Genomic DNA, 21,582 nt, shown 5'->3' with positions numbered 1-21,582 from the left:
TACAGAAAGGGAGAGAAAGAAAGGAAGGGAAAGAAAAATAAAAATTTAACGATATAGGGAGATATGGGGTAAGAATGAGAGATATGAGGTGAGAGGGTAAGAATAAGAGAGATTGTGTGAGAGGGAGAGAAAAATAAGAGGGAGTGGGGAATAGGGAAAGGAAGAAAATGAGGGAAAGATAATGACAGAGAGATATAACATTTGAAAGCAGAGATTAAAGCGTGTAAGTTTATGGTATGTAACCTAGAGTCAAAAAGAACAGAATTAAGAGCAGATTAGGATACATTGAGATGATGGCGACCAATAAAGTCTATGATTAAAATAACCAATGACTAAATCAGAAATGAATATGACGGAGGGATGCACTTAATTCCTGATATATCGTTAAAAAGGCAGAATTGTATATGTATGCAAGTACGACTCAGTCTGAAGAGCATCTAAATCTTACAGAAAAACTGAGAAACAACGAAGTTTTCTGTGGATATTCCACAATGGTGTTTATATCGGTTGTGAGATATTTAAAACAAAATAAAAACATTTAAGATTTAAAAAACCACCAAGCCAGTTAAAAATATAAAGTAATCAGGATCAGATCAAATACCCAATGAACTATGTTTTTGTCCATGTATGTGGAGAGGTAACATTGGTAAAGGTTCTCAAAATTGGCCAACACAGTAAAAGCCTAAAAAAATAAACATTTCTCAACATTAGCAGAGGAATAACACGCATTTAGATCTAGTGGATTATGTACAAATGCTGTGTGTAGAGTAACATGTCCATGGTTCTAGCCCCGCAAACAGTTAGAAAATCTAATGACAAATGCATAAAGTGTGAAATCTAAATATCTGCAAAAAGTCACGAGCTAAATTGAGTCCGTCTATGGATGAGTAGTACGGTAAGAGATGGAAATTTACAGCTCGGTGAAGTTTATTCACTGGTCTTTACCGGAAGACGTTAAAAACTATAAATATAAAAACCGGAAATAGTAGTAGTTGAAGATGCAGAAACCTTTATGGAAGTTTATGGAGTCGTAGACTACTTTAATAGAATTCAACCAGTGAATTATTTTATTGAAATATTTAGTGTGCACCATAGGAATTTCGCAAAACGATGCTGTGCTGGTAGTGGTTAACGAATACAATATTAAAAGGATTTCTTTCATCATTTTAACATAAAAGGTGACAGTCTAAATATGACAATAGAAATAAAAAGACGAAAGAAAAGTTTAGAAGATATTGAAGAAGAAAGATTAGGAGAAGAAAACGAACTAGTTAAATTAAGACATGCTTTTGGAAATGTGTTCAAATGAGAAATGTGAATTTGTCGGAACCTTGAGTGTGAGAAAATAAGAGATGATAGATCAAGTCTGTTAAATATATTTAATATAGAAAGCATAGATCTGCAAGATACAGTTACTGAGATTCTTACAAAATAGGACACGGCATATATAATGATAAAGGGCAATTAAATTATGGACTGACTACATGGCAACATTATACAGTGTGTTTCAAAAGTTAACACATAAAAATTCATAATTTTGTTCCTAGTTTGGAAAAAAATATACAAAAACGGGTCGATTTATATTAACCCTTAATTAATTGAAGAAATAGATAGTCCTTTCAGACATATTAAACATTATTTGTTATAGATATCCTTATGTAATTACTTTATGGAATATTCGAAGAAAAAAAGTAAAAATTGCTGTTCAACCAACTTAAATTTTTGCCACTGAGTATATAAGAATAAGTTTCTGTCATTCCCGTTTATTTATTAACCATTTATGTTTTGCGTTTATCAGCCAGTTGTATAAGAAAATCAAAACCAGTGATAAAACCTATGTGAAAATAATACGATAATTCTTGTGATAATTTTATTAATGAAAAATGTGTTAAAAGAGATCGCAAAACTGAGGTCAGACAAGTTAAAACTTTAATGGCAAAAAAATGCCAAATATGACTAGTAATCCTAAACAGATATATTAAAGAAAACCTACAAACGCAAGAGAAACAAGAAAAAAATAATTACAGAAAGCAAAAAATTCTTCCTATACAAGAAATATTGTAAATGTTTATACAAAACATTTTATTACTAATCAGAAGAGAAACAGAAGGACAAGAATTGCTGCGAATCATTTATTTTTAGTAATAACTGTTTAAAAAAGTTGTATTACCTTTTATAAAAATTACTATTAGTAAATGAGTATTACCTTAAACTAAAATCACAATTAGAAAATCACTACGTCTTTAATTCTTGCAACTTATCACAGATATACAACAACTAAAATTGTTCAATAAAATAAAAAATTGTTAATGAAAAATTTTCGTCGCTGTCTCGTTCGCGGATTAAAAAGCGTTCGACGGTTTCGAGAGATTAACTAACCCACCGGCAACCGGTTCCTCGCGATCGCGGTGAGTTGCGTGGTCGTGGTCGCTCTTCCCCAGGAGATGACTCTCCTTGGCTTGCAGGAGGAGGAGTTTCGTTCAGTTTTGTGAACGGCCGCAGGTTTATCAGAGAAAACTGGCGATTTTTTGACGTTAAGAGGATGCGGTTGACCCGGTAACTCACTTTAGAACAAACGACAGATCAGATAACTGAAAGAAAGGATGAAGATGTTCAAGTGATGGTTATTGTTATTTGCTGTTTAAAAAAAAGTAGTATAGTTCGAGATTATAGAGAAACAAAGGAAAGAACGGTTTGCCGTGGATTGTGTATTTTCAAGAAGGATATTCCTTCAACATTGGCGGAAAGTTTAGAATTAAATTAGATATACAATATAGTCCAGTCGCCAGGGATTTTATCTCTAAAAACGATTTTTTTATCGATTTTATCTCTACAAACAGCTGAATTTTGCTGAGAATGTCAATTTCGGGACCCCAAAAAAGATACAAAAAAGTTTGCCACTCCGTCCCCCGGGCTTCCCCCTAAAACCCATCGTCTTTTTCTCTAAGAGCGGGGGAATTATGAAATTGTCTTGATCAGAGAACTCTTCCCAAACCTGTTGTATACTGTGCCACAGCTCTACAGCATTTTGAGGTATAAAATTACGCCGATACAACTGTTTTATAGTAATCCCCCACACATTCTCGATTGGGTTTAAATCTGGACTGTAGCTGGGCCATCATAAGGTTTCGATGGTGTTATTCTGGAGCCACTGGTTTATTATATTTGCAGTGTGAACAGGACAATTATCTTGTTGGAGGATAAAATTATTTTCTGGATACAACTGTTCTACACTGGGAAACATGATGTTTTCTAGAATATTCAGATAAGTCTGCCCAACAAAGCTGCCACCAATACGCCACACTATTCCCATTCCTCTAGATGAAATCCATCCCCATACATTGGCCCTAAAATGACCAGTTGCTCGATATCTATCAATTTTGCCCTTTAGAAGATTGAAAAATTTTTTCATCTGCAAATATTACCCTGTCCCAAAAATCTTGATTTTGTAGCTGATGGTTTAAACCAAATATAAGTCTTGATTGCTTCTGTTGTGGTGTAAGAGCTTGTTTTTTTGTTGCAGTTCGGTATCTAAGAAGCGATGCTTTAATTCTGCGCCAAGTTGTTGCCTCTCTTCCCGGAAACTGTGACATAATTCTTGTAGTTTTCGCATCTTCAAAACGATTCTCTTCTAATCTCTCCAAAAAGCGTACGATCTTCATGAGCGGTAGATATTTTTGGTCTTCCAGAAGCTTGCGTTTTTTCGAGAGTTTCTTGTTCTCTCCATCTTTTATTAATATAAAAAACTGTTGTTCTGCTTACGTTAAAATGGTTCGCGACGGCAGATAGTGATCAACCATCTTCTAATTTCGTTACAATTCTTGCTTTTAGTTCTTTGCTAGCATGTGGAGCCACTTTTTGAGGTTGACAGAATAAGTTATATGACAAATTTTAAGATTTGGCAGTGATAGTGACAGTATGTAAATAATAAGTATTTATCCTTCAAAATACACTGCTCAATTTTCTACAAAATACGCTTTAAGAGTCGTATGAACCAGCTGTACAATGTGAACACTGTTTTTTATGTAAGGCATTGTATAATTAATATTAATTTGCTACTTAAGTAACTTCAAAAGTATTAGAATATTTTTTTGTTTTTTATATTTTATTGTGACTGAATGTCATAGTGTCATGAAATTACGAGTCTTAGAAAGAATGTCATATTAAACTTACACAAAAATAATTTGTTTTTGTCCATAAAAACATTCTCCTGGATGGCTACAACAGTCCCCTGTCATATGTTGCATAAAATTTTCCGTAACTCAGAAACCAAGATGAAAATGTGTGGGTTTTTAAAGATATATATTTAATTTACTGTTGCTCTTCATTTTATTAAGAAATATTGTTAGTATTTAACAAAATTTGCTCACATCATGTTTTGTATAGAAAATTTTCAAATAGCAGAGAAAATAAGACGATAAAAAAACTAAAATTTTCAGATGTATATACCTTTTACTATAAGAGCAGGAAAACACGGGTTGCTCTGTTTTTGTTCATATACATTTCCTATTATACCGATCAATTCTGCCGTAGTTATGGACAATGCAGTACAATTTAAGATCAAAGGAACCATTAGCCAACAGTAACTGGATAAAGGGAGAGGTCTTAGATTGATCAATAAGCAAATAAATAAAGGTGTGAGAAGGAATACTAACAAAAAAAAAATCGGTTGCCTGTAAAGTCGGTTTTACGGGCGAAGATTTTACGTGACAACGTCTTTTTCTCGGTAGAATATTTATTGATATGAATATTATTAAATTGCACAATAGGAACAAGGAATTGCCGCTATGAACTCAGTTTCTCAACTTTTGTGTCAATCTAACAATTAATCAATCAATCATAGTTTACGATAATGAAATATTAGTGTACAATTATTTACCTTTATTGTTGTAGTTGTTGTAAATGACGAATCTACTCACGAATTGAAGACAAATCTCACGATCTCACGATTAAGGTCTTACATCTTACGATTTTTAAATTTTTTTTTAATTTCAAGTGTTTCTAATAAAATGCATGGGAGGAAATCAGCTTTTTTTAGATTGTCACCTTGAAATATCCATAAATTGACTGTATTTTTGTATCAAAGTGGGCTACTCCAATTAACTCAATTAATATACACAAAATAATATAAACAAAGCTTAAAAGGTTCTTTATGCTTTGAAAGTGGTTTATAAACAACTGAATTGTAATGTATATTTTACCGCCTTTAATAAATATGAAGTATAGACTAAATTTTGTGTAAAGAACAAACATTCAACAGACCTAATAGTAAAAACATATTGATTTAAGTGTGAATTTGAGATAATGTGCTGACAAAATGTTAAATCCTAAGAAAACAAAATTATGTTTTTATGTATATTCATTATACTTAATACTCTTGGGTAAAATACCTCATATCATATATGTCTTTAGACACAGTTAATAATTTTCATTGAAGTTTAAACTATAAAGAATGTTTACAATCATTGCTCAATATTAAATGGATAAATCCATAGCAATATTATAAAAGAATATAGGTCCCTAGGTAATTTCCTAAAATTATATCTGATACTGGTGGTTCCCCCTAAAATAGGACACTGTAAGCACTCCACATTTTCACTACAGACACAGCTGACGATACTTTCAACGATTTTCAACTTTAGCGATTCAACGCGCCTAATTCTCTAGTGCCGCGCGCAGCGGACCGATCATGTTTGAGTGGGAGAGAGACGCAAGGCATTCGCCGGTCCGGCGGGCCTCTCTCTCGTTCGGTGACTCACTGTAACAGACGTGAGCGGGCGTTACACAAATGACTCCGAGCCACAACCTAATTTAAGACGTTGTCACGTCAAAATAGTTTTTACAGATATGTAAATTATATTTACCAAAATTTGTATGAAGTGGCAAAAGAACATGAAGTTATTAAGTGGTATATAAGTGAATATAAGAGGTATGTAGGTAAAGGTAAGAGAAAAATCTAGAGAGAACGAAACGGGAGAAAAGAAGGGACAAAAGAGGAAAAATACAAAAAAAACTACATAAGAAAGGCCTGAAATTAGTAGTTCCACCACCAGAAAAAAACCCAGTACCTTCGGCTCGATTACATATACAGGCAAGTATCAACAAAAATAACTAAGCACATAAAAAAAAGGAATAACACCAACTTCTAAAACAAACAACAACTTAGGCAAATATATTTAAAACAACAAGAGCCAAAATAAAAAGTAATTACACAGCGGTGTATACAAACTTAAATGTGGCGACTGGCCAAAAACGTACATCGGTCAAACTGGTAGAACTTTTATCGAACGTATAGCAGAGCATAAAAGGGCTTTCAATAATAGAAAAACAGACTCTACGTACGCACTTCACCTTCTAGACCATAACCTTAATGACGAATTTCAAATTTTTCACATTCAAAATAAAGGGCTTAAGCTATCTTTAGTAGAATCAATGGAAATCAACAAATTAAAAAATACAGACAATTCTGAATTCTGAACTTGAAAAAAACAGTTCTCCCCTCCTCAACTTATTCAGTTAAAGACTATAAAGTGTAAACACATACCAAAAATATATCACTTGAGAAAGGCACTCTAGCCGAAACAGCTGTAGTGATAATAATTTAAAATAAATTTTGTAGAAGTTTTGAAAACAAAAATTTTCAGTGTTTTTATTGTTAGATACAATGAATTTCCATCAAGTAACGGTCGAATCCTTCACTTAAAAATAATCGTGACTGTTGAGAATTCAATACGTGCTGTAATTGTCGAAGTCTGACATCGTCGTGTGCTTTCTGTTTAAGTTGTTATGGATTTCTTTACGATGCAAATACGGTTTATGTGCGTTAACAGAATTGTATCAATGCCAAAAACAACTGCCAAAATTAATTAAAATCCAAGACATATCAAGTCAAATAATCCACGAGTCTCAAAAGATTAGAATAACACCAATGATTGCCAATATGTCGGCACTTAAAAACTTGCAATTTAATACTTACAATAATATTAAACTATTTATTTTTTTTGTAATCTAACATCTTTTCACTCCATTTAATATTTCAATAAAATTAGAAAAGTCAATTCTGCAGCTTTCTTTTAATAGAAAAAAACGTTCCGAATCCATGTGACATTCGCACATGCACGAGCTTAAAGGTATAATCCTCTTAAGCCGGTTACATAACGTAATTGGCGTCTAATTGGGATATATTATCATAGGTTAAACGAAAAACTTCGAAATTGTGAGGAATTAATAATAAACAAACTTAGAGTTGCGAGCTTTGGCAACTGTGAGATCGAGGAAGCTATTTTAAGGAAGGTTTACAACCTCATAGATGTTTCTCGCGAAATACTCATTGAAAATAGAACACCGTTTTCATCTTGACATTAAAAGAAAGCAATCGATTGATTTGTTTTAGAAATATAGATATATGGGTGTGATTTTCAGAGCATTTGAAAATAATCTTAACATAACGGAAATAAAGAGAAGTTAAAAAGACGAAAGAAGAACATCTAAAAATTAAATTCAAGGAGATAGAAGATCTACAAGACATGACTACTTCAATGTGTCAATTTATCTGCCAATTTATTAGAAAACACTGAGGATATCTAATACAAAACATTTGGGATAAATTATTAAGAGTGGGAACTATATGTCAATGAATTGTTTTGAAGACAACAGAACTGATAATACTAGAAGGAAATCAACGAGAACTTAATAATTTTGAAGCGCTTAAGATCTTGAAAAAGTATATGATAAGAGTTCCTCGAGAGATTCTGTGGTGGATAAAGGAACTGTGCCTCTCGTAAGTTAAGAGATATAATAACTCTTTGAATGAGGTTACATGTCTTCTTGAAAAATTGTCAAAGCAACTTCCTGTCCTAGGTGACGGTAAATCCATTATTAAGGTAGAAAGTTGATCCAACCTTCTACCTATCACGTTGCATACATGTTCAATTAATAGGTGCAATATCAGAAAATCTATCCGGTCAGGAAGAACGGTAACGATTCCGAAGTACATTTAAGTCACAAATTAACTTAATATTAGAAACCACTATTATATGAGATTTTACATTATCTCCTATAGAACAATTGGGTCTTCTAGCTGCTGAACATGGTATACTAAATGTGATGTTAGTCTTCATAACATAAAAACCATAAAAGACCTGTTTGCATATGAAATTGCATCCTATAATCATATGTCCTCGCGTAAATCTAAGGTTCTGGGCAAAATTGAATTTTCTCCTTTTAACTGCATATTTGGCGAATCCATTTCTGATCCCACTTGATACGTTCTTGACACTACTGCGATCTCATCCCCGTATATCCTTCGAGTAATGGCAAAAAGACTCGGTCGATAAAACAGAGCCAACACACCTGACAACAAACAAAACGAAGAAAAACTGATCGGGTGTCGTTGTTCTGTAGCAGCCAGACATTCTTGACCTGTTCTCTAAGAGCTTTTACTCTTAGACGAACTTCTTTGGAGAATACCAGTACATGTACGACGTTATTTCCTTTGCTTTTTGATCCAGTCATTCCAAACTCGAAGTCCAGTAGATACATTTCTATAAATTTCATTTCCAATTTCTCGAAACAAATTTCTGGTTTTCAGCAGGCTTCTAATCCTTTAGCAATAGTTCTATCCCGTTCAAAGTCAGCTAATTGTTTTAGATTAGCTTGTTTTCTCACTTGAGGCATAATACCAAACGTTTTTATATACAAAAATATAATATCACCATTTGTTTAGAATGAAACCGACACCAGCTATTAGTAAAAAATCTAACAAAAAAGTGGAATTCCTACAACCGGTCGAAACAACATTATTAATTTGCCAAAAATACTTTTGAGTTTTATTAGGCGTTGCATTTTTAATATCAGACAGTATTATATTGTAGATTACTTACAATAAGTGTTACAGTTTTCTATTTATATATTTTTACAACATTCAACATAAATCTTTGGCAATAATTATTTTCCCAGTTTATTAAATCATATTTAAAAACAAGCCGTACCGTGCCGCTTGAATCATCTACGAAAATAAATACACACCAGTTTAATCAGTATTTTTCGAAAACAAAAAATAGTATACACCGATTTTAAGTTTGATTGATGATGTGTTCTACTTTTTTTTAAATAAAAATAGAATTTGTGTAGACACTATTTTACTATCGTCTGATAATTCATATTATATTCATATTTGCTTTGTTTATAAATAGTGATTACATAAGTGTTTCACGACAAAAAATAAATGCCAATCTTTTATATCTACGGTCAGTACTATTAATGAGCAATGAAGTCATTCTTCCGATATAGTAATTAAAAGTTAGTAGGAGAAAGCGGGGCATAATTACATTTATTTATAAATAGGATAACACGGGTTGCTTTTAATAAGTGTCAAATTTTATACTACCCTGTAGAATCATCTTTTAATATGTCAAATGTGACAGTAAGGTAGTGGATTTCAAGAACATCGAAGAGATTTTAAAACGTTTTAAAAGCTTTTAAAATATTTTAACATATTATTTTAAGTAATTTTATACTCCGTTTGATAATTATTAATAGCATATTAAGTGAACTATCTAAAAATGGTACTTATGTAATTTTACTTATGTAAAGAGTCATTTACCTGTTTATTTTAAGACCGCAGTGTTAAATATACATGGCGTTTTTGTACATTAAAACCCAATAGTATTACTGTTCGTTCTAAATGTTCATCCATCATGACTTGAGTTCCTGGAGAGAAACAACCATCTGTAGACTTTTGAAACAAGGAAAGCATGAAAAGGTGTTGCGATTGTCGCCTTATCATTGCGAACTTAAGCCCATTGAATTAAAAGTGAAACTGGAACAAACCATGAAGTGGAGATATCCAGGAGTGGCTAGTATACCTGTTGAATACAAAGCACGTGGTGTTCGTGTGTATTAAGGTATAAAAAAATTGCTTATTACAAGCTTAAATTTTTATTTTAGAAGATCTTTTCGGAATTAAATCATTCCATCATCAGTTAAATAAAAAGTTGTTAAAAAACATTGTATGGCCACTTAAAAAAAACTTTCGAAGGACATCCGTATTAAAATATAATCCTCATGGTTTTATCAAGGTAAATGCAATAGACTTAACTTATTGATTATTAAAAAACTGAAAATGGGGGCATCTTACATGACCCCCTGTAGCTGGTGAAGTTGTTTCGACTTACATTACCTCTGATATGTTCTGGAGTCTTGGGCTAACTAAATTTAAGCTTGTAATAAGCAATTTTTTTATACCTTAATACACACGAACACCACGTGCTTCCCATTGAATTAATCTGGGCTCGTATGAAGGGATATGCCACCAGAAGCAACAGCACATTTAAACTTAAAAAGTTTATTCGTCAACTACTAAATGACAATATCAAAAATTTCATCTGAAAATTGGTAAAGTTTCAAAACATTTTAGGCAATTTTAACAACTTTTATGAAATTTTAAGGAATTTTAAGTGATTATAAGAGAATTTAAGGGATTTTAGGATATTTAAGGAATTTTAAGAGATTTTAAGAGACTTTAGGGATTTTATGGGATTTTAAGAGGTTTCCAGAGGTGTTAAAGAGATTTTAAGTGATTTTAAGCGGTTTTAAAAGATTTTAAGGGGTTTTAAAAGATTATAAGAAATTTTGAGAAATTGTAAGAAATATTAAGAAATTTTAAGCTATTTTAAGACAGTTTAAGAAAGTTTAAAAAATCTTAACGAATTTTAATACATTTTAGGAGATTTTAAGAAATTTTAAGAACCTTTAAGAAATTAATTTTGACGTGACAACGTCTTAAAATAGGTTGTGGCTCGGAGTCATTTAAGAAAAAGTGTAACGCCCGCTCACGTCTGTTACAGTGAGTCACCGAACGAGAGAGAGGCCCGCCGGACCGGCGAATGCCTTGCGTCTCTCTCCCACTCAAACATGATCGGTCCGCTGCGCGCGGCACTGGAGAATTAGGCGCGTTGAATCACTAAAGTTGAAAATCGTTGAAAGTATCGTCAGCTGTGTCTGTAGTGAAAATGTGGAGTGCTTACAGTGTCCTATTTTAGGAGGAACCACCAGTATCAGATATAATTTTAGGAAATTACCTAGGGACCTATATTCTTTTATAATATTGCTATGGATTTATCCATTTAATATTGAGCAATGATTGTAAACATTCTTTATAGTTTAAACTTCAATGAAAATTATTAACTGAGTCTAAAGACATATATGATATGAGGTATTTTACCCAAGAGTATTAAGTATAATGAATATACATAAAAACATAATTTTGTTTTCTTAGGATTTAACATTTTGTCAGCACATTATCTCAAATTCACACTTAAATCAATATGTTTTTACTATTAGGTCTGTTGAATGTTTGTTCTTTACACAATATTTAGTCTATACTTCATATTTATTAAAGGCGGTAAAATATACATTACAATTCAGTTGTTTATAAACCACTTTCAAAGCATAAAGAACCTTTTAAGCTTTGTTTATATTATTTTGTGTATATTAATTGAGTTAATTGGAGTAGCCCACTTTGATACAAAAATACAGTCAATTTATGGATATTTCAAGGTGACAATCTAAAAAAAGCTGATTTCCTCCCATGCATTTTATTAGAAACACTTGAAATTTAAAAAAAATTTAAAAATCGTAAGATGTAAGACCTTAATCGTGAGATCGTAAGATTTGTCTTCAATTCGTGAGTAGATTCGTCATTTACAACAACTACAACAATAAAGGTAAATAATTGTACACTAATATTTCATTATCGTAAACTATGATTGATTGATTAATTGTTAGATTGACACAAAAGTTGAGAAACTGAGTTTATAGCGGCAATTCCTTGTTCCTATTGTGCAATTTAATAATATTCATATCAATAAATATTCTACCGAGAAAAAGACGTTGTCACGTAAAATCTTCGCCCGTAAAACCGACTTTACAGGCAACCGATTTTTTTTAGGAATTTTAAGAGATTTTAAGAAATTAAGAAATTTTAAGAAATTAAGAAATTTTAAGAAATAGTAAGAAATTGTAAGAAATCGTAAAAAATCGTAAGATATCGTAAGAAATCGTAAGAAATTGTAAGAAATCGTAAGAAATTGTAAGAAATTGCAAGAAATTGCAAGAAATTGTAAGAGATTTGAAGAGATTTGAAGAGATTTGAAGGGATTTGAAGAGATTTGAAGAAATTTGAAGAAATTTGAAGAACTTTGAAGAAATTTGAAGAGAAGAAATTTAAAGAAATTAAAATTTTTTTTAAGAAATATTAAGACACTTTAAGAATATGTCCACATTTGTATTTAGTAACTATACTACAATTATCGTTACTACCTTTTCATCGTAATGAACTATTTTATTGCCCTTTTTGGCATTATTGATTCAGTTGGCATTATCCATCAATCCGGATGATATTTTTGATTCTACAGTCAGTTATGTAACTTCAGTTCATCTACTTTAATAGTACACATCTTGTATATACCCCCGTAGAACTACAAATCTTTTACGAAAAATAATGACTTAGTAACTTGGAGTTTTCGTTGAAAAATAAATATTAGATCTCTATATTGAATTCACAGTTAACAATTTGAAGGTGTGAAGTGGTTTTTTTCTGAAATTTATCTCGGAACGGGAAGATAAAAATGTCAATCTAAGGAATATTTTCTAAGAAATATCAAATAACAATGTGAAAACCTTTTCCTAAATAAAGTAAGAAGTAAAAGAGATAATGGGCGTTTGAAATTGGAATAAGTTAAAAATAAAAACTGCATTTGCAACCTACAGGAAATTGTAAAAGATATGAAGGGTGTTTAGTATTTATTATAATGGAGCTAACTTACACGGAGATCTTGTAGAGTTTTCACAATAAAGCAGATTAACGATTGTAGACAAGAGCTCTGTCAAAACAAAAGAGATTTACAAGATTGAATATAAACGCACATGCTGCTCAAAATCTAAATTGTTTTTAAAATACTTGCAAGAGTTTTTGTCACGCCGAAAGTGTTCAGAGGCAGATGAATGCATTCAATATGTTTAAAGCATTTATCGCCTTGTCCATCAGTTTTTAATTTTTGCGCTATTCTCGTTACTTCCGTCAATTATTAATCCAGATATTTACCTTCCTAGACTGTTTATTTGCTCTCCACGTCCTTCTCCAAGCTTCCTTGGCGACCACAAAAGTACCAGACCGCCTAGGTAGCTTACAGAAAACAGTTAATTCAATATATACACCATAATTAAGTACACTTTATTGAGTACAATAGTCGTGTTGAATTGAGTTTTTCCCAGCTGAGTACCTACATTCCCAAAATGGTCAATCGGGTCTATAACGATTGTATAACGGAGATTTATCCATTATATTCGTATCTACATAGTAATTACTTGGAGTGTCATAAAAAGACGAGTTTCTCATGACAGTTTTTGTTCGTAAATGCAACATCCTTCCTTATTGAGACAAACATAAAGATATAAATGTAACGCATCTTGTGCTACATTTATATGTACAGAGTGAATCTCGCACAGATAACTGAAGTATGATATACTAAAGAAAGAAAAAATAACAGTTGTAGCAATACAATTTGCTGCTTAACAGAAATATTGATATGAATTGTTAGTTATTGATTTCGTTTTCGAATTTTTCGTTAAAGTTGTTGTTGTTTTCCAGCAGATTTCCTCATTATTTGAATAATATTTTCCTTATTAGTTGTCTTTTCGTAGATTGAACAAATTCATACTTTTCATATTATAAGCCATAAAATATCTATTTTCTAAGTGTTTATGTCGTGATTGAATAGCAGTTACATTCTTTTTCTTTAATTTCATGTCTTTAATCGTCGCTTTTGCTTGTTTCTGTCGTTCAGTAACTTTTGCAACTTACTAAACCATAAAAATATAATGATTTGTAGATTTTAAAATATTTCCCACAATTTTAACCAACCTCAAGTGACTTTCAAAGGTTTTAAATGAGGTTAACAGAGATTTTGAAGGTTTTCAAAAGATTTTGAGATTTTTTATAACTTCAAAGCACTTTCTGTTTGTGGATATTAAGTTAAATCTGTCTGGAAGATAATTAGATAATACTTCAAGAGAATTAAATGATTCCAATAGATTTCAAGTAATTTTAGGAGATTTCAACGAGTTTTAAAGAATTCATGAAGCTTGAAGTGATTTAAAAAAAATAAAAAGGTTTTCAAGGGATTTAAATATTTTAACACCTTATTGTTTTTAGATGTTAAGCTGAATCTTTTTGACATATTTAAATCTAAATGTCAAGAGAATTCAAGGATTTCAAGTGATTTTAAGAAATTTTCAGCAATTTTAAGATATTTCCAGTGATTTAAATCGATCTTAAGCGATATTTCGAGATTTTAAACGAGGCGTAGGTAGGAGGGATTTTAAAGTGTTTCAAAAGATTTTGAGATAACTTTACTTGTTAAATGATTTCTATGGATTTCAAGAAATTTCAAAAGCCTTTAAAAGACATAATAAAATATGATACCATGAACTTTTGTTAAGGTGTTTCAAGGATTCTGAAGTGATTTCAAGTAGTTTCAGAATATTTCAAGTAATTTTAAGAAATTTCACGAAGTTTTCAAGTGATTTCAAGAAATTTCAAGTAGCTTTAGGGGCTTGAAGTTTAGGAGCTTTCAAGAAGTTTAGTGTTACAGTTGCTTAGGAGCCAAGAATCATTTAAATGCTACACAATTAAAGAGAACAGCCCTCATTTGGTAATGAAGAAAATGCTTTTCCATCAGTTTACCAAATTCCAAATTTTAAGAATTAGATTATACTTCCTAGAGATTGTAAATTATTTCAATAGATTTAAAATTATTTTAAGCGATTTTTAAATATTTTGAACGATTTAATGATATTTGAAGCAATATTACACACATTTCAAAGATTTTCAAGTGATTTCAAGTATTTTTTTACTGATTTGAAGAGCTTGTAAGAGATATAAAAAAACTATTGGATTTCAAGAAAGTTTAAACAATTTAAAGACATTTCAAAGGTTTAAGGGATTCCAGAATTTTAAAGGTTTTCAAAATTTTCAGGGATTTTTAAAACTCCTTTCTAGAGAATTCAAGCGATTTCAAGTGATTGTAATGGACGTAAGGGGTATCAAGAAATTTTAAATGATTTCATCTGTTTCAAACTCTTTGTGAATTCAATAGGAGTAACAGATATTTAAAAGATTTTCAAGAGATAATTTTTAATGATATTAAGTTCAATCTTTTTGAAAAATAATTATATAATTTGAAGGGATTTAAAGAGATTTATTTCAAGAGTTTTCAAAAGATTTCGAGTGATTTTAAGAGATTTTTCCAGATTTAAAGAGATTTCAAGCGATTTCAAGCGATTTTAAACAATTTTGTAGACGTTTTAAAGATTTTCAAGTGACTAAAGAGGTTTTAAATGATTTCAAGTAATTTTCAACTATTTTAAGGAAGTTTATGCACTTAAAGTGAGATTTTATGATGATGATTAGATTATACTTCAAGAGATTTTAAATAATTTCAATGGATTTAAAATCATTTCGAGCGATTTAGATTATACGTTAAGAGAATTCAAGTGATTTTAATGAACGTTCGGGCTTTCAAGGAATGTTAAATGATTTCAAGTGGTTTCAAATTTAAAGTATCAGTGATTTTAATAGGATTAACAGATATTTAACAGGTTTTCAAGAGATTTTAATCGACTTCAATTAATTTCAAGTGATTTCAAGAGATGTCAAGAAATTTTAATAGATTTCGTGTGATGTAAAAGGTTTTAAGGGATTTCAACAAATTTTAAGCTTTTTAAAGACATTTCTAAGGTTTTCTAAGGATTACGAACTTTTTATAACTCATGTTTTGTTTGTAGATGTTAAAGTGAAGCATGTCGAAGAGAATTCATGTCGATTTTAAATTATTTTAAGAAATTGCAAGAAACTTTAAGAGACTTTAAGCGATTTTAGAATATTTTAAAGCGTTTTAGGATTCTTATAATTTAAAATTACGTTTTTTATGGATATTGGGTCTATAAATGTTTTTGAAAGATAATTAGATCATTAACAGTTAAAATTTTTTATTGTATGGTGAAATCGAAAGATTGCAAGTGAGTTTTAAATGAGGCATCTTTAAACTAGGTTGAAAATATCTTTTGTTTATAAATGTTCATTTAAATATTTGTAACAGATAATTGGATCATCAGTCAGGCGATTTCAATTGATTTGAATCAATTTCAACTGATTGTAGATTTTAAAAATATCTTAAGTAATTTTCGGAGATTTTTAACAGACGTCAAAAGTTTCCAAGCAAGTTTTAAGATTTTTATAACTTTTAGGTACTTTTTTTGTAGATTTAGTTGGAATATTTTTGACAAATTATAAGCAATATCATATTACATGGACGTACCAGTAGGTATCACACAAAATTGTCTCTACATCTTTGTCCCTAATTTAAATAAAATCTGATTTACAATTCTCTATACTGCATAACACTAAGCGTACTTGTGCATTATAAACGGAGATTATAAAATAGCCGATTCTAATTCACTACCCAAACGACCTTTAAAACACCCACTTTGTAGAAGTGCTTGAATCATTGAGGTCAATGTCACGCCATTGTCTGCAAATGATTTAATAGACATTTTTGAAGAGTTGTCCCGATAATTCCACCACAAGTTATTCTAGAAATAAACAAAATATACGAACAATCCAACCAAAATAAATAAAAAATTATACTTTAGTCCATAAGAGCTAAAACAAGAGAGACTTTTGCGTGTAAAGTTGTAATACTGAGGTATAGAAGATAATCTTGGATTTCACTCATAGGTTAAAATACGGATATATTTGATAACCGAAAACAGCACTTAAAGTAAAACAAAAAATCTTTAAATCACAACACAGACCTCATTGAATGTACCAAATCTAGGAAGATAAAAATTATATCACTATTCCAATTTAAAGTCCTATAAACAAGTGGTCAATAAGGACGCAAGTCAACGCTGTATCAAGGTTTTGACCTATGGTATGTCGAGACAGTATAAAGAACACGCTTTGGATGGATGTGATAACATGTATTCTTATTATTTTTCCTTAACACCTGCTCCCCAATAATGCCTGCTTCAGCATTTGCCTGCTCCAGCATTTCACTCTTTTAATCTAAATATTCTCAATACAAAAAAAGACAAGTTAAGATTTTGGTTTCGTCAATATTAATCTTCGCATTTCTACTTTGATGATTTATTCTCAATAAATTTAATAAAAACGATGTATATTACACTATATATTATGATAAAAAGTAAAAACTTCGACTTACCTCTAGAGCTGCAATCATGTCCTCGAAGCTTTCCAAAGGAAGAGCCTCGATGGTCCCTTCTGTAGTATCCAAAGATTTTTGAAGTAGTTGGACTTCGTCTGTGTACTCCTATATTTAAAAAAAAGCATGTTTAGATTGTGTTTTGTACACAAAAACCCTTGTCAGCCATTTTTCAACATTCAAACTATCATACATATTGTAAATACAAAATTATCATTGTTGTAGGTTCAAAAATTGTTCAAATAAACTCTTAGGAAAAATATTCTTCGCTATTTCAGAATGTTTATTTTATAATTCAACCACTACCAAATTATTATTGTTTAATTGGTTGTTCCTTCTTGATTACTGTGAACGTCATAAATGTTTTTTCTGGTAAAGCATACTAACTCAATATTTTTAAGTGAAGACGTACGATTATGATAGTTCTGTATTTACTATACGATATGTACACGTTTGACTAGACAAGTTTTTCGTTTAGAAAGCATTGAATACGAACATGCAAATAACAAATTATGTATAAACAATTCAAAAGTAAGCAAGTCATCAACAGTAAATCATAATGTTTGTACAAGTTGACTGTTAGCTCAATTAGTTCAAAGAAGATCTTCGATGAACTGTTATCTGCCTTGGACACCTTGCATGACAACTGTTAAAGGATGTTATTGAAGAAAACTAGTGTAACCGTAGTACAATTACAACTGAATTATTTATCAGTAGGTATATTAGTATATTTTATGCAATGGGTGTAATGTTTAGTAAAAATGCATGGATACTAAACGAATTTTTTATTGCATGCAAGAAATTATGAGTTTTATATTAGAATGCATTTTTCGTTTATTGTTAGATCTAATAAATACAGTTTAAGCTATTTCGTTTGTTAGAACATATATACAAAGCTTTTATTTGTGAACTTGTCGTCAGGAACGATCAACCTGTGGGCAATACCTACTTTAACTAAAAACAGGGCGATAATATACAGTTGAAGCTTAGCACTGACTCTACTGATTTCTAATACAGAAGTGTTAATTCTCAAATGAGACAATTTATCGGAGTATAACTTCCAAAAGATTTGTGAATGTATTAGACGAAGATTATGAACAGCCATTAGAAAAAAGCAAACACATTCCACGTGATTCTCTTCACGTGCCATTGACTGGAATGTATAAATAATTGACAAAACTATATAAAACGATTACCCAAATAGAGAGTAATAAATATCTATTAACTGAGTCCAGTGACGACTACTGAACATTCGCTTACCTTCGCTCAAGAGAGAGATGTAGCAGAGAAGACACCCAAACAGGAATGATAGGGTACAGGAATTGATAGTAGTGGATAAAATGTCAGCTTGTCTATTCCACTAGAAGAATATACCTCTGTGTTCCAGATTTTGCATTGTGAAAAATAAATCAACACGATGGTTTCTGAACTAAGCAGATCAATATATGGAGAGAAAGATACATATTGACAAAGCATTAGAAGCATATAAGCGACCCCATTTCATAACTATCACTGGAAAAGTATATCCGATCAAGCAAATGGCAAAATGTCTATTGGATGAACATATATTAATAGAGCTGAAGTACTCCTAAAGAACTTACAGGCTTCCTTACTGGAGATAGAACAATCAAGAGACACCTGTCCGTATTGAGGCTGTGTTATATGAGAACTTTTACGGTTTTACCAATATCGAACAAAATAACTCGAATACGAACTCTTTTTTCTTAAACTGCAGACTGTTTAGCATAGAAACTGAAATAGTCCATCATATTTTGAAACAAGTACTTGAAGACTACTTACTGACTCTCAAAAACACGTTACAAGTGAACTAGGCCTGTAACAGTGGATTCAGGGTTCCAGAATTCTGGAAATAAGCCATTGACTACAGTATGACCGGTGTATCATAGTCGGTGTTCAACGAAGAAACCAAAATAAGACATTAAAAAAATGCACACAGCATAAAACATAGTTTTTTCCACGTGCCATTTACTGGATTAATAGGATAACTCACAAAAAATATAAATATCAAGAAGGATATGTCTAAGAAAACAATGCGAAGCTAATTGCCACAAACTTGTAGCTTATAAACTTTAAAGAATTGATAAATACATTAATAAACAAAATAATAAAAATATAACTAAGATAAAACACAATAAAATCGATTACAGAAAAAAATCCTGGAGATTTTTGAGATATTGGCAAAAATAGTATCTTAGAGTGATGGTAAATTTGAATCACTTGATTTATGAAAGAATTCTGTACATTAGGTCCGAAACCTGGCTGTGTGACGAAAGGACAGAGTCTACATGAAAATCCAGAAGAAGAAATAAATTAGGTTATGTACAAACATTAATATCTTCTTCTTTCGGATTTTACTACGGCATTTGGTATTTTAAAACTTGTCAAATGGATTTGACCGTTTCTTCCACCCGTTTATTATTTGTTTATAATTATTAGATGTAGCACACTTATATTAAATCGGCACACTCAAATTTAAATCAACACATGCAAACATTAAAATTCAAAAAGATAAAACCTTATCAAACACCAAATACCTTATATTATTCGCCAGAAGCATTTTACGTAACATCAAGAAGCCTTTTATGATTAAGAATATGTGTACTTCATCTTTACAATAAGACTTAAAAGCTTCCATATATTTATTTTATGTATTATTTATTCTGTATACTTTAAATTTTTTGAAAATGGCAACGAAATTAATTATATTAACAGCGTACATGTTTATATACAATCACATTAAAATTTAGTGAAGTTATAAAGTTCTAACACTTTTATGAGTGAAACAAAACAAAAAGCTTACTGATATTCAATCCCTTCAGCGATTGTATCAATAGTTCATGTGTAGGATTGTTAAAGGCAATTTGGTAATCGATAAATAAAATAAAAATATCTTTTCCCTAGTCATAGCATTTCTGCAATAGTAACCGCAATTTGGTAATCGATAAATAAAATAAAAATATCTTTTCCCTAGTCATAGCATTTCTGCAGTAGTAACCGCAATTTGGTAATCGATAAATAAAATAAAAATATCTTTTCCCTAGTCATAGCATTTCTGCAGTAGTAACCGCATATAAAAGGATGCTTCTAATGTTCTCACACCGGTTTTTGAAACTAAAATAAGTGTCCAAGTGAAGAGTGAGAACCCATTTTGCCAAATTTTCAGCTCCCTAGGTGGCACTAGGGGTCCCCTATCGCAAAAATGTGTTTTTTTTTAAAGAAAAACTTCCTGAGCAATCCTTTGCTTTAAAAAACTTGAAAAAAATCATAAACATACATTTTAATGCACAAAGATACTCATTTTAGATTTTTTTCTGATTTTTTTGGTTTAAAATTGAGCCCAGGAAAAATATTTGAATTTTTATTTTTTCCGTTCTTTTAAATGGCGGTGTTAAACTGGACAAATTCTCCCCGGAACATCCCCAAAATTCGACTCACATTTAAATCTCGACTCACATTTAAAACTCGATTCGCCTTTAAATGTGCTTAAAATATAAAAAAAAAATCACCGAAAATGCAGTCTTTTCGAATTCAGAATATTTTCTGTCTGTCTAACGGCTAACACGACCCTGCTATGGGGAAAACGGAAAAACTAGGTGAAAAATCGTTCTTCGTTAATATGCAGTTGAAATTATGTGCTAAAAACATGGGAAAAATATCAAAAAAGAAAGTTGGTCATATTTTAGCATGTTCTGGTCTGAAACTTGCAAACCAGATCCCGCCTTTAGAAATAATAAAAAAATATATCAAAAATCGTTATTTATTGATATGAAAGTTGAGTTTATGCGGTAAAATATGGGAGGAACCACAAAAAATGTTTTTTTTTTTTTTTTATTTTAAGGATGTTTCGGAGAAAAAATAGCTTTTTTGAAAAATTTAAATATTTTTCCTGAGCTCAATTTTAATGATAAAAATACGAAGTGAGTATTTTTGGGCATTGAAATATATGTTTATGATTTTTTCATATTTTTTAAAGCAAAGGATCGCTTAGGAAATTTTACTTTTCGAAAAAACAGATTTTTGCCTACCTAGAGAGGGGTCCAACTAGAGAGCTCAAAATTTGGCTAGAGAGGATTCTAAATATTTACTTTTGAATGCCCATTCTCAAATAAGAATCTAGTCTAGTGCAAATTTTACCATCTTATCTCGCCATAGCCTTTCTCTGTGTAATACTTTAAGGAACAGCTTCAGTGTACGGTGCTCATCTAATTAGACAGTGAGCCTTACAGTGTCTATGCTTCTTTGGAATTGCGGCAAAGGTTGATCTCTACCACTCTGA

General features: G+C 31.0%; 1 protein-coding gene across 13 annotated transcripts in view; it reads right to left on the bottom strand.

The window, feature by feature from the left end:
• The window catches only part of Msp300 (Muscle-specific protein 300 kDa), a 477,430-nt gene that overhangs the window by 69,555 nt on the left and 386,293 nt on the right, over positions 1–21,582 (bottom strand). For all 13 annotated transcript variants that reach the window (XM_072530648.1, XM_072530657.1, XM_072530658.1 and 10 more), the window contains one exon: positions 17,286–17,393. In XM_072530648.1, coding sequence (XP_072386749.1) covers positions 17,286–17,393 — 108 coding nt within the window. The remainder of the gene's footprint in view (positions 1–17,285; positions 17,394–21,582) is intronic.

This window comes from Diabrotica undecimpunctata, chromosome 4, assembly GCF_040954645.1.
Source record: "Diabrotica undecimpunctata isolate CICGRU chromosome 4, icDiaUnde3, whole genome shotgun sequence".
Lineage (NCBI taxonomy): Eukaryota > Metazoa > Arthropoda > Insecta > Coleoptera > Chrysomelidae > Diabrotica > Diabrotica undecimpunctata.
This window is presented reverse-complemented; position numbering and strand designations above follow the sequence as displayed.